The 13,399-nt window shown below is 41.4% G+C and overlaps 1 protein-coding gene across 2 annotated transcripts in view; it reads right to left on the bottom strand.

The window, feature by feature from the left end:
• DNAH7 (dynein axonemal heavy chain 7) overlaps nt 1-13,399 on the bottom strand; it is a 498,098-nt gene that overhangs the window by 51,924 nt on the left and 432,775 nt on the right. For both annotated transcript variants that reach the window (XM_077448738.1, XM_077448739.1), the window contains exon 58: nt 6,267-6,452. In XM_077448738.1, coding sequence (XP_077304864.1) covers nt 6,267-6,452 — 186 coding nt within the window. The remainder of the gene's footprint in view (nt 1-6,266; nt 6,453-13,399) is intronic.

Here is a 13,399-nt window from a genome sequence, read left to right as displayed (position 1 = left end):
AAATCCGAATAGCATAAATCATATTAAAATTTCGGTGTAAATTAATTAGTAATTGGGATTGAATTTACACCAGATTTTTAACATGATTTATGCACTTCTGATTTGGTTTTCAATAACTGTGCAGTCACATTATGAATAATTTTAATAACGTATTTTTGTTGTCCATCAATTATTGCTACCTATTGATTTTTTTGGGTCTATTCCCTGTATAGAGATTCTCATCTTTGATGTTTTCACTTTTATACCAAACGTGCATTTTTATTGGGATATACAGGGATTGATCATCTATTGTTTTTTCACTCTCTTTGAGGCCGCGTACACATGCGGGGACTGTTCGCCCAACTTTGTCCGTCAAACTGTTTCAGCAAACAGTCCGCTCAAAATTAGCATGGACGGACATGGCCACACACGACGAACGAACAGTTTGCTGAAACCGTGCGCGATGACGTGAACGGCACGTACAACGGGACGAAAAATACGACGTCCTATACACGGCATTATAACTTTCGGCGTGTAAATCCTTTCTTAGCATGCGCGGAACTTAGTTTGACGAACAAGCCTACACACGAGGGGACTGTTCGCTGAAACAAAGTTTCAGCGGACAGTTTTTCGGAATTTCCGAAAAACCTTGTTCAGCGGACTGTTCGCTGAAACTGTCCGCTGAAAGCCCACACACGGGCGGACTGTCCGCCGAAACACTGTTCAGCGGACAAAGTTGGCCGAACAGTCCCCGCGTGTGTACGCGGCCTGAGAGTTTTTTTTTGGGGGGGGGGGGGGGGGTTGCTTGTCATTGTGTGTTAGCACCTCTGGAGGTTATTTACTTTGTTTATTTAGCAGGGCAGCATACATTATTTTGTTATTTTTGTGCATTGGCGTGGGAACAAATTTGGGTGCTTGCAGCAGCTGTTTGATCCTTTTACCGATTTGGGAGGCGTATAAGAGTTTCTCCAAAACTGAATGGGTTGTTTTACAAGGTAAGGGTTTACCTACATGTTAACAGATCCAGTAACTCAAACCTTCCTTTTACTTCTCAAAATGTTTTGATGCTTTCCTTTACTATTTATAAGGGAGGATACCATTTGTTACAAAGAAAGCAGGCAAAACATTTCAAAATCCATTTATGACTTATGTGTCATTACTACCTCATTTACTTCATTCACAGTTAATAATCTAAAATTAAAATAAAATGCTAAGAAGTAGCCTTTGTGCATCTCTTCTGCCAAAAAAAAGGTGTATGCTTTCTCCTAAATATTTTTTTTTTGTTTAATGAATGTACACTGTCTGTGATACATAGTGCATTATACACTCATGACCCATACCCGGTATTATGCAGGATGCTGAGAATGGGGCAGAGTGTTGGGACAGTGTAACTTCTTACATTTTCCTTGTTTTCAGTACTCTGGCCACAGCCTCGATTCTGTGTACTTTAGGACTTGTTGTTACTGAGAGCTTTGTGACTCCACACTCCTTTCCTATAGGATTCAGCTGGTTACAACTAATAGTTTTTTTTTTAAAACTGTTTAACATATTCAAATTCTGCAAAGGAATTGCCCCAGGGCAAACTCAGAACATACCATCAGCACTATACCACCAAACTGACACATATTCTGATCATACAGAGCCCTGAGTAGCTCAGAAGAAGATTTAAATGACTACAACCAGATGCCACTCTGCATTCCACTCATAATCCGATAATTGGAACCCCATCATCAGTCTAATGCATAGATAGGGTTTAACATTGGATGAGCTGGCACAGAAAGGGTTTAAAACTGCTGTTTATGAGATAATAGATATAATAAAAGATATAACAAAAATCCCCACTTTTTAATACTGGGTTTTAAAGTGGTTGTAGACTCTCCCCCACAACTTTGTCCCATGTAACTCAGCATAAAAAACCCTAATGAACACTGCTTGTAGATATCTCCTTACTTGCTTAGTATTGTTGTAATTCTTTTTGTTCTTTATAATGACGTCACTGAGCATTCCCAGATCTCCCCTGATTTACGGCACACTCTCTATGTGCTTATCTATCTGTTATCAGGACTTCCTACAGCACACAACACTGATATCCCAGGAGACTTCATAATCACTCAGAGCTTCCTCCTACACACCATGTGACCTCACATGCAGTGTAAAGCAGGGCATGGGACAGCATTACTGCAGACTTATCAGCTGAAGCTGATAGGACTCACACAGGCAAACACTAGATAATCAACACAAGTAAATACTATGAAATAAAACAAGTCAGATATGAACAGGGAAGCAGGGTTGCCATAGAAATGTTGGATTGAGAAGGAGGCTTGGTTAACAGTACAGGAAGTGCTCAAAGTAAGGGTGGAAATACACTCCACTGTAGAATCAGAAAACAATACTTAAGATGGTGCTGCCTAACCCCTGGAAACAAGTTTTTTTAAAAGTTTCTTTAACCACTTCCCACCCGGCCAATGCATATATACGGCTGGGTGGGAGCCGTCTACTCCTGATAGGACGTTCAGGAACGTCCTTCAGGAGTAGCGGGATCGCGCGCGCGCCCGCGCAGCGGCGCGATCCCGATGTGCTCGTGTCACCCGGACACGGCACATCTCAGATCGGCAGGAGGGCTCTGTGATTGGCCCTCCTGACCACATGACGGCCGTGTCCAATCACGGCCGTCATGTGATGTAAACAAACAGCCGGTTGCTAGGCAATCGGCTCTCCTCTCCTCACACGGAAGTCACCGCTGAGGAGAGGAGAGCAGAACGCTGCAGCCGGCTGATGATCAGTGAGTATGGGCTGCTTTTTACAGCTTTTTACTCACTGATCATCAGTGTAGTGTAAACACACAACACACTACACAGTACAAACACAGTCCCCACACATGTCCCCAAAACATACATGTCCCCAAATAATAAAAACACATGTCCCTAATAATAAAAACATGTCCCCCACATATGTCCCACTAAAATCACATGTCCCAATGATTATCTGCACACATATGTACGTGATCACCTGCACACATATGTACATGATCATTTGCGTACATATGTCCGTGATCACACAAACCAATTATTATACACTTAACGGAATTTTTTTTACCAAAAACATGTAGCAGAATACATTTTGGCTTAAATTTATGACAAAATTTGATTTTATTGGATTTCTTTTCAAATAGAAAAAAGAAAATATTGTTTTTTTTCCAAATTTCCGCTATTTTTGCGCTTATATCGCAAAAAAAAAAAAAACGGAGTCGTGAATAAATAACACCAAAATAAAGCTCTATTTGTGCGAACAAAATGATAACAATTTCATTTGGGTACAGTGTAGCATGACCGCGCAATTGTCACTGAAAGCGCTAGAGCGCTGAAAGCTGAAAATTGGGCTGGGAAGGAAGGGGGTGAAAGTGCCCTGTATTGTAGTGGTTAAACAGTAAGTAATATGCAATTTGGGTTGGATTACAGTGGCTATAGTTTGATAATTACTTATTATAATGGACTAAATGAAAAGAAGCATCAGAGTGGCAGAGTTTACTTCCACTTTAAAGGCTCAGTCTAGATGAATACAACTGAGATTCCTAGTTGTAGAAACTGGATAATGTGATTCAAGAAGATACTCACAGTCCAGCCCCAATGCTGTCAGTGTAAAATAATTAATTTAACAATATCTGTTCTTTGTAGCATAAATAATTATCAGGGAAATGGGATGTTGAAATATCATAGGATACATCATCATTAATCTCTGATGTAGAAAGGTTTTGCTCCCCAACTTTTAACCATGAGGCTAGGTTCACACCGCATCACATGCCTCCCGGTGGCAGTTCACACTGCCCTATGCAAACTGCTGGGAGTGTCAGTGAAACGTTAATGACACCCCCAGATCAGTTTGCATATCGCAGTGCGATCTGCAAACTTGGATAGGAATCGGATCGCATGGTGTGAACACCCATGCGATCCGATTCTGCTGCGGACCAAAAAAAGGGTCCTGTGCGAGTTTGGGCCGGATGCGATGCGAATTCAGCCATACTATCTGTATGGCTGAACTCGCATCGCACAGAGATCGGATGTGATTTGCAGTGCAGTGCGAATCCCATCCGATTCTCTTCATCGCAGCAGTGTGAGCCCAGCCTCAAGGGAGTTATAACACAGGAGACCCAACATGAGCTAGATGAAGGCATACAGCGCTGCACAAACTGTTGGCGCTATATAAATCCTGTGTAATAATATAATAATATTTTGTTGCTTAAAAAATTGTGACACCATCTCCTACAATGTTGGAGGTGCAGGAGAGTCCAGTGCCCATCATCACTGTACTGGTATTTTGAGAGAATTTCACTCTGATATCAGCACTGCAAGGATCCCAGCTGGGATCATTAGACTGCTGCCACCTTTAATGAGAAGGTAATATATACACTTTATGTTCTCCCTCTCTTGGATTCTAATAGTAAGCTATAGCTAATTAGAAGCTAGGAAAAGAGAATACGTTTGTTATTTATCATCAGGAGGAATACTATACTATTATATACTACCCTCTGCTATTCCAAAAAACACCAGGCATCACCTCTAAAAGTTACATTCCCACTGGTTGCAAACTAGAAAAATATTTCAATATTGGTAAGGCACCTAGTGTGCTGTTTGAATAGTAGAACAATTAGAGACTGTACTGTAACATCTTCTGTTCAAACATCATTGTGACAATCGTAACTAAAACACAATTGTTGGACATCCATAGTAATCATTTGTTGGACAATACCTCTTCAACAAGTGCCAACACATGGCAAAGTTGCAGTTCCTGAAACACTGACTTCATTTATGTGTGTTGTAGTAAAAGGTTTACTATAGTGACTGAAAAAAGACAGTCTTCATCTCCCTTATTTTTCACATGGTTTTCAGCATATCCTTAAAGTGTGTTTCCATTTTTGTAGCCAAACTAGCATAATACTTACTTTATATTTGTTACATGTTCCCACTCACAGAGCAGAACTAAAAAAATAAATATATATATATATATATATATATATATATATAAATTGCAGCTTTCCTTTTTTAGATACTCTTTTCTGGAAACCCCACTGAAAAAATCCAAATTTTTCCCCTTTTGTTTATGAGGGGGGTGGTAAACCATGTTCTGCTATAAACAATCCTAGCTGTACTTTGTTTGCAGGTCTCATTATCAGTTTTAAACACTGTCTGACCTAACAAAGGGCTAATTATTTTAGAAGCTGGGCTTCTCCATTGCATGCTAACAAGAGGAGGCTGGGTCTGTCGTTAGCTTTTCTATTGGGAGAGACTCACACAGAACTTCTTTAGACACCTTCTCCTAAGAACCATCAAAAACGTAATACATTTTTTTTTCCAAATCAAATTTACTCTGGAAATCTTTCCATTAAGGATTATTTAACGTTTTTTTTGTCTGGTAAACAGGGTATGATATGGAAGGATTTATTTTTTAAACTAGGCAGGCTTTATTACATTTTACCAACCTCCACCCACAATATTTTACTTTTGCATATAGATGGTAATGACTTCAGTCATCTACAGACTCATTTATTTGATCAGAAATTACCTTCAATGCATAAAATAGTTTTTTCCTAGAACAGTCATTGTATTTAATGAAATTATTCCTGGACTGTTTTAGCATGATTTTGAGGCCATTGGAAAAAGTGACGAAGTGTATTAATAGGGCCAAATATGAATGCCCATCGCTGAAGGCTTTTCTTTTAGACATTCAAACCTAGAGGATTGAATTGCTGGGCTTTACAGGAGTGATGGCATACACTTGTCAAATATTGGCCTAGATGTTTTCAGTTGTGATCTGCAAACGTGTACTGACTTGCCTGAGGTCCAGTGGTGGGGTGCCAGTATAGTTTTGTGACCCACCTGGCTTTTGGGAACAGTTGATTTTTAAAATTCCTGTTATTTGTGTAAATAGCTCAAGTCATAGTGACTGGGTCTGTTTTCAGTTAATCGATTTATTTATATTGTGATGTGATTTTGACGTTTAAAAAATAAAAATATTAAATGCTATTTTAAATCAATAATATAGATCCACAGTCATTTTTATTCCATGCTTTGTGTTTAGTGTTTTTATTTAATTAGTTATTGTTTTTTCCTACTTGCTGTGCACGATCCTATAAAAGGTATTAGAAAAAAGTGCATATTGAAGAGTAAGAGTTTTTTCAGATAGTAATGTGATTAGAATGTGCAGTAGGATAAAGCCTAAAATATTTCAAATGTTGTATATATTATTTACATTTTCAAATATATTTCCAGAAAACATAACATATCACTTACATCTCCATCAGATGGAACATAGTAAAAACCACTTGAGTCAAATTTGTAACCTTCGATATTAATGATATCTGGGTTATAGAATTTGTTAAGGATGCTACGAAGTGTTCGCCGGTCCCAGTCATCAGTTACTCTGCCTCCATAGTTACACTCTCCAGTCATGTATCGTACAGCATCATATGGAACTTCCTGTAACATGAGAGGTAAATAGTAAAATATATAAAATATGTGATACTGGATCATATTGTATTATATGCATACAGCATGCAGAAAACTTCCCTTGCAGACAGGTACATGCATGCAGCTATATACACAGCTTAATATTACAAGGCCTTGATAATGGTCCTTTTGGTAAAAATTGTGCCCTAAACAAGGTGATTAAATTACTTGAGTTGATTCCTATAATTGTTCTAACACTTCATCCTTTCCTGTCTTGGGATGCAAATCAATTAGTAATCATTTTCACAAAGAAAACATTCTTCTTTTCCAAAACAACATCACTGAAATAGCTGGCTCGTCATTATGAAACTTTGATTAAACCAATCTGCATATTTATAATTAAAGTAATCAAGGTTGTGGGCGTGGCGTGGAGCTCAACGGGAATGGACGCTGAATAACTGAGTTCTGCACACCCTCGGCTGAAATCACCCTTTCCAGCCTTTCAGCAATAGCGATGGGCAAGCGGGGCAAACCTACACCAGGCTCCAGTCAACGCTGATCGTTTTCCACCCCAGGATCCCACAGCATACTGGAGCTTTTCGAGCTCCAGACACATCTGACCCGAGGCTGTTCTGCAGCCAAAATGGTACGGATGTAATACGAGGCAGAATATAGTGAGGACTGCCTGTCAGCCTCAGAAGATATGGTAAGGGAACCTGCCTACACAGATCACCCCCGGCAACTGTAACAAATTACAAAAATAGCAGCAGACATTAAAAACACTTTCTCTTTAGCTATCACTTATCTAAAAGCTGATCGCTTATCACAGACAGAGAGCAGAGGCAAAAAGGGACAGAGCTGTGGAACATTTGGACACGGCTATCTCATCTCATGCCACCATTTAATTCTCATCAATGAGCATTTAGCGGCCCTTGATAATAGGGGAAGGAGGCAAAATATAAGAGTGAGGGAGATCCCTGAAACGGTGGATCCACCCCAGATTTAACATGCTCTCCAGACTGTCTTCAATGAGCTCCTTGAGTGCTCTAAAGACACTAGACATGTGCATTAGTTTTCGTCCGAATGCATTTTCGTCCGAATTTCAGCTATTTTCGTTTTCGTTTTGACAAACGATAACGAAAGCACAAAATCCGAAAAACAAAAGATCCGACATAAATAAATGCTTTATTTTCGTTTTCATTGTTACAACAGTTCGATATAGAATAGGAGATTCGACATGACTCTGACAACAATCTGTCTATAGAACCTGTGGTCGAATGTGCCTAACCTTACCTCTATTAGTCCAAGATTATATAGAGAAAATATTCGACAGAGAAAAAAGATTTGACAGAGAGAAAAGATTCTGCAAGTTACTGTCCTAAAAAGTGTTTGGGGACCCGGGTCCTGCCCCAGGGGACATGTATCAATGCAAAAAAAAGTTTTAAAAACTGCCGTTTTTTTGGGAGCAGTGATTTTAATAATGATTAAAGTGAAACAATAAAAGTGTAATATTGCTTTAAATTTTGTAGGGGGGGGGTTGTCTATAGTATGCCTGTGAAGGGGCGCATGTTTCCCGTGCTTAGAATTGTCCCTGCACAAAGTGTCATTTATGCAGGAAAAAAAGTCCTTTAAAATCACTCGCAGCTATTATGAATTGTCGGCTCCGTAATACAGAGAACACTCATTGAAAGTCATTGATAAAAAAATAAAAAAATAAATTAAAAAAAAAGCGTGGGGGTCCCCCAAATTCAATTACCAGGCCCTTCAGGTCTGGTATGGATATTAAGGGGAACCCTGCCTCAAATTTAAGAAAAAATTTGAGGTGGGGTTCCCCCTAAATATCCATAACCAGACCCTTCAGGTCTGGTATGGATATTAAGGGGAACCCCGCATCAAATTTAAAAAAAAATTGACGTGGGGTTCCCCCTAAAAATCCATACCAGACCCTTTATCCGAGCACGCAACCTGGCAGGCCGCAGGAAAAGAGGGGGGACGAGAGAGCGGCCCCCCCTCCCTCCTGAACCGTACCAGGCCACATGCCCTCAACATTGGGAGGATGCTTTGGGGGTCCGTGACCCCTCAAAGCACCTTGTCCCCATGTTGATGAGGACAAGGGCCTCATCCCCACAACCCTGGCCGGTGGTTGTGGAGGTCTGCGGGCGGGGGGCTTATCAGAATCTGAAAGCCCCCTTTAACAAGGGGACCCCCAGATCCCGCCCCCCCCTGTTTGAAATGGTAAGGGGGTACAAAAGTATCCCTACCATTTCACAAAGAAAGTGTAAAAAATGGTTAAATAAAACAAACACACTTTTGAAAAATTCCTTTATTAAAAATAAAAAAATAAAAAAAAGATTCCAGCGGCGGTAATCCACTCTTGCTATCCAGCGACGGACGATCATCTCTCCAGCGATGTCTCATGTCATCCAGCGCAGCGAATCCTCCGTCCTTCTTCTGTCCCCGTGGAGGAGACACTGCAAGGATTCCGGCGGCTGACGTTTCTTATATACGGAGGGCGGGGCCACCCGTCACCTGACCCTGCCCCCCTCTGACGCAAGGGGAAACCCGAGGTTCCCTGTGACGTAGGGGTGACCCGCACCCCTCTGATGTAACACAGGCAGGTTTCCGTTACATCAGAGGGGGGCAGGGTCACCCATACGTCACGGGGAACCCCGGGTTTCCCCTTGCGTCAGAGGGGGCGGGGTCAGGTGACGGGTGGCCCCGCCCTCCGTATATAAGAAACGTCAGCCGCCGGAATGTCTGAAGTGTCTCCGTGGAGGAGACAGAAGAAGGATGGATCGCTGCGCTGGATGACATGAGACATCGCTGGTGAGATGATCGTCCGTCGCTGGATAGCAAGAGTGGATTACCGCCGCTGGAATCTTTTTTTTATTTTTTTATTTTTAATAAAGGAATTTTTCAAAAGTGTGTTTGTTTTATTTAACCATTTTTTACACTTTCTTTGTGAAATGGTAGGGGTACTTTTGTACCCCCTTACCATTTCAAACAGGGGGGGCCGGGATCTGGGGGTCCCCTTGTTAAAGGGGGCTTCCAGATTCTGATAAGCCCCCCGCCCGCAGACCTCCACAACCACCGGCCAGGGTTGTGGGGATGAGGCCCTTGTCCTCATCAACATGGGGACAAGGTGCTTTGAGGGGTCACGGACCCCCAAAGCATCCTCCCAATGTTGAGGGCATGTGGCCTGGTACGGTTCAGGAGGGAGGGGGGGGCCGCTCTCTCGTCCCCCCCTCTTTTCCTGCGGCCTGCCAGGTTGCGTGCTCGGATAAAGGGTCTGGTATGGATTTTTAGGGGGAACCCCACGTCAATTTTTTTTTAAATTTGATGCGGGGTTCCCCTTAATATCCATACCAGACCTGAAGGGTCTGGTTATGGATATTTAGGGGGAACCCCACGTCAAATTTTTTCTTAAATTTGAGGCAGGGTTCCCCTTAATATCCATACCAGACCTGAAGGGCCTGGTAATTGAATTTGGGGGACCCCCACGCTTTTTTATTTATTTATTTTTTTATCAATGACTTTCAATGAGTGTTCTCTGTATTACGGAGCCGACAATTCATAATAGCTGCGAGTGATTTTAAAGGACTTTTTTTCCTGCATAAATGACACTTTGTGCAGGGACAATTCTAAGCACGGGAAACATGCGCCCCTTCACAGGCACACTATAGACAACCCCCCCCCCCTACGAAATTTAAAGGAATATTACACTTTTATTGTTTCACTTTAATCATTATTAAAATAACTGCTCCCGAAAAAATGGCCGTTTTTAAAACTTTTTTTTGCATTGATACATGTCCCCTGGGGCAGGACCCGGGTCCCCAAACACTTTTTAGGACAGTAACTTGCAAATTAGCCTTTAAAATTAGCACTTTCGATTTTGAACATTGGAGTCCCATAGACTTTAATAGAGTTCTAAAGTATGCTATATAGTTAGCTCCGTCGAATCTTCTTTATACATTCGACAGACACCATAAGCCTTCCAAGACAGATTCGACCGTAATTCATGTGGATTTTCGGACGAATGCAATTTTTGAACGAAAAACGAAATAAATAAAAACGAATTTCGGGAGTAACTAAATAAATTAAGCTTTCGGACGAAAACGAAATTCCGAAACGAAATATTTTACTCTGCACATGTCTAAAAGACACTGAAATAGATTTGTGCGGGCACACAGGGCTCTGAATCTCTGTCCTGCTGACACGGCTCCCCCGAGAGACATTGTATGCTGCCTGCACAGCTTCCCACTCAAAGAGGAGATTCTTAACAAGGCCAATCAAAATGACCAAATCCTCTTTAATGAGCACACTATCTCCTTATTTCAGGACCTTTTGCATATTACACTCCAAAACGGGCGATCTTGGTGCCCGATACTGTCTGTCTTGAAGGAAAAGGGGATATCATACCATTGGTGCTTTCCTTTTGCCCTAAATGCTACATACTAGGGTAAACAATATTACCTGAGGATGCCTGACACCCCAACTTTCTGCGAGCAGCTCAACCTGCCACCGATAGAACTACCGGAGTGGTACAAGGAGTTCCGTATTCCAACTCAGGGACTGTCTCCACCCCACACTCCACAGGCTTCTCCTTCCAAGCCTCCCTTCACCAAAAAATCGAAATTGCTATGGCAAATCTCCTTATGTGGTCAAGGGATCCAGATCTCAAAACAACACCTGAAAAATGCTAACCATCTACCTTTGCTATGTCTTTATGTTTGAGCTGTAATCACAGGCTGCAATCTCTTATGCATATGGTCATTCTTGTTTAGTGATTAATATGCCAGGCATACTGTCTGAACAAATTGGAATGTTGGAATCGGTCTTTGACTAATTAACTATACCTATAGCCTTTACTTTACCCGAACAGGAAACATCCAAAGGAGGGCACTACAGTGGGGCAGTATGGGTGATACTCATTACCTTCTAAAACAATGTGTGTTACCATATAATACCCCACAAACCCATTATTCAAACCATATTACAGGTGTTTTATGTAATAGTGGATTTTAACTGTTATATAATTGGTGCAGGATTATTTGGATTGTGCAGCATAAGCTTTACCCACATGATTCATCTACCAGACTGATCTCATGTACCCAGTATTCATGCTCCTTGACAGATGTCCTGTGCCTCCAAGCCAACCAAAAATTACTACATAAATACCCTGTACTATACAGACAGACCTAAGTTATCCACCTGTGTGATTCTCCAGGTGGAGCACAGGGATGCACCTTATATGTTGTTGGGGTACCCCCTAGTTCTAAATGGGTTGATCTACTGCCCTTCTCTGGGAGTTTCATAGCTGAGGTTGTCTCTGAACTAATCCGCTACAACTGGTTTTATTTGCACTACTCCGCATTGATACCAATGTGTCTATATTTAGGCTTACTACGGTAAGTTATTCACTGTAACCAATGTTCAAATGTTTAGTTAACGCTTGCTCTTAGCGCTGTTTTCATGTTACTGATTCATGCTACCACTTAAATGGCTGGAAGGGGTACATGACCAATTTAAATATTTTACTTGCTTTATTTGAAGGCCATGGGAGGCAATGCTAACACTATTTTTATTACAACAGGTTTTCTAAATACGACTTGAACCTCCCATTACCTCTAACAGTGGATTCTGTTTGGTTATCTGCTGAACACGAATCCCTTGTTTTTTCTCCTAGCGATTGACACCAGGAGACGTTTATCATTAACCTCTCTGTTCACGAGATTCTCTTATTTGAGAGTATCCAGACTACTTCTCTATAATCTTCTGGATCTTTTCTTTCCCTAATCTCTCCATTCTATCCACCAAAGGACCAACTGATTCAAACAATCCAACCCAGAGATATTACCTGCATATTTAACTATGTCTTATTCTTTGCTTAACAAACGACCTTTTGTGATTTCTCATGTTAGGGGACGAAACACACCCGAGAAGCGAACTTCTTTACTACACAAAGTGAAGCCATCTGTGGTGTTTCTACAAGAGACACACTTCAAAACAGGTAAGGTATCAAGACTACACGATGAACATTACCAACATGCATATCATGCCACAAATTCCACCTCCACATCTAAATGGGTATCCATTTTACTCCACAAAAATGCAAGCTTCGTCATATCATGGCAACATGGTGATGCAGATGGAAGATTTCTGTTTCTTAAAGGGCAATGGGCAGGGTTGCCAATCACGTTGGCAAACATGTATTTCCCTAATTCAGCCCAAGTCACATTCTGCCAGCGTGTTGTTGAGGAATTGAAACACTTCGCCTCCGGATGTATAGTTTTAGGAGGGGACTTTACCACATCACTGAACCCCGTACAAGACACATCAGATGGTACATCTAGCTTACCATACAAAAAAATCAAAACTTTACTAGCCTCACTTACATTGGTTGATATGTGGCGCATAACTAATCCTACTGGCAGGGATTTCTCATATTTCTCTGCTTTACACAAATTCACACGCATTGGTTATATCTTTCGATATTAAATCTTTCTCAGATCATGCACCCGTTTCGCTGACTCTGTGGATGCCTATTGGAAGCCCACAAAATAGCACTTGGAGGCTAAACCTGTCTTTACTTACAGACACGTCGGGACTAGGCAAAATAACAGAAACCATAAAAGCCTACTTTGCGGAAAATGTCACGGATGAGCTGTCTCCATTAACAATTTGGGCAGAGGGGAGTTTATTAGGTTGGGAGCAGTGAAAAAAAGGGAGGCCGTAAAGAAAATCAATGATCTGATGCTTAAAATAGGCGAAATGGAAGCAAAACACAAGCAATCCCTAGCAACAGAATTTTCCACTGCCCTACTTGAACTAAGGAAAAAGCTACAGTCCATCTTAAATCATAAGTTGCAGAGAATCCTCTTTTTAACCACTTGCCGACCGCCTCACGCCGATGTACGTCATCAGAATGGCACGGGCAGGCATAAGCACGTACATGTACGTGCTTTGCCTCCCGCGGG

Source organism: Lithobates pipiens, unplaced genomic scaffold (assembly GCF_037356315.1).
Source record: "Lithobates pipiens isolate NorthernLeopardFrog02 unplaced genomic scaffold, aLitPip1_a1.2 Scaffold_22, whole genome shotgun sequence".
Lineage (NCBI taxonomy): Eukaryota > Metazoa > Chordata > Amphibia > Anura > Ranidae > Lithobates > Lithobates pipiens.
This window is presented reverse-complemented; position numbering and strand designations above follow the sequence as displayed.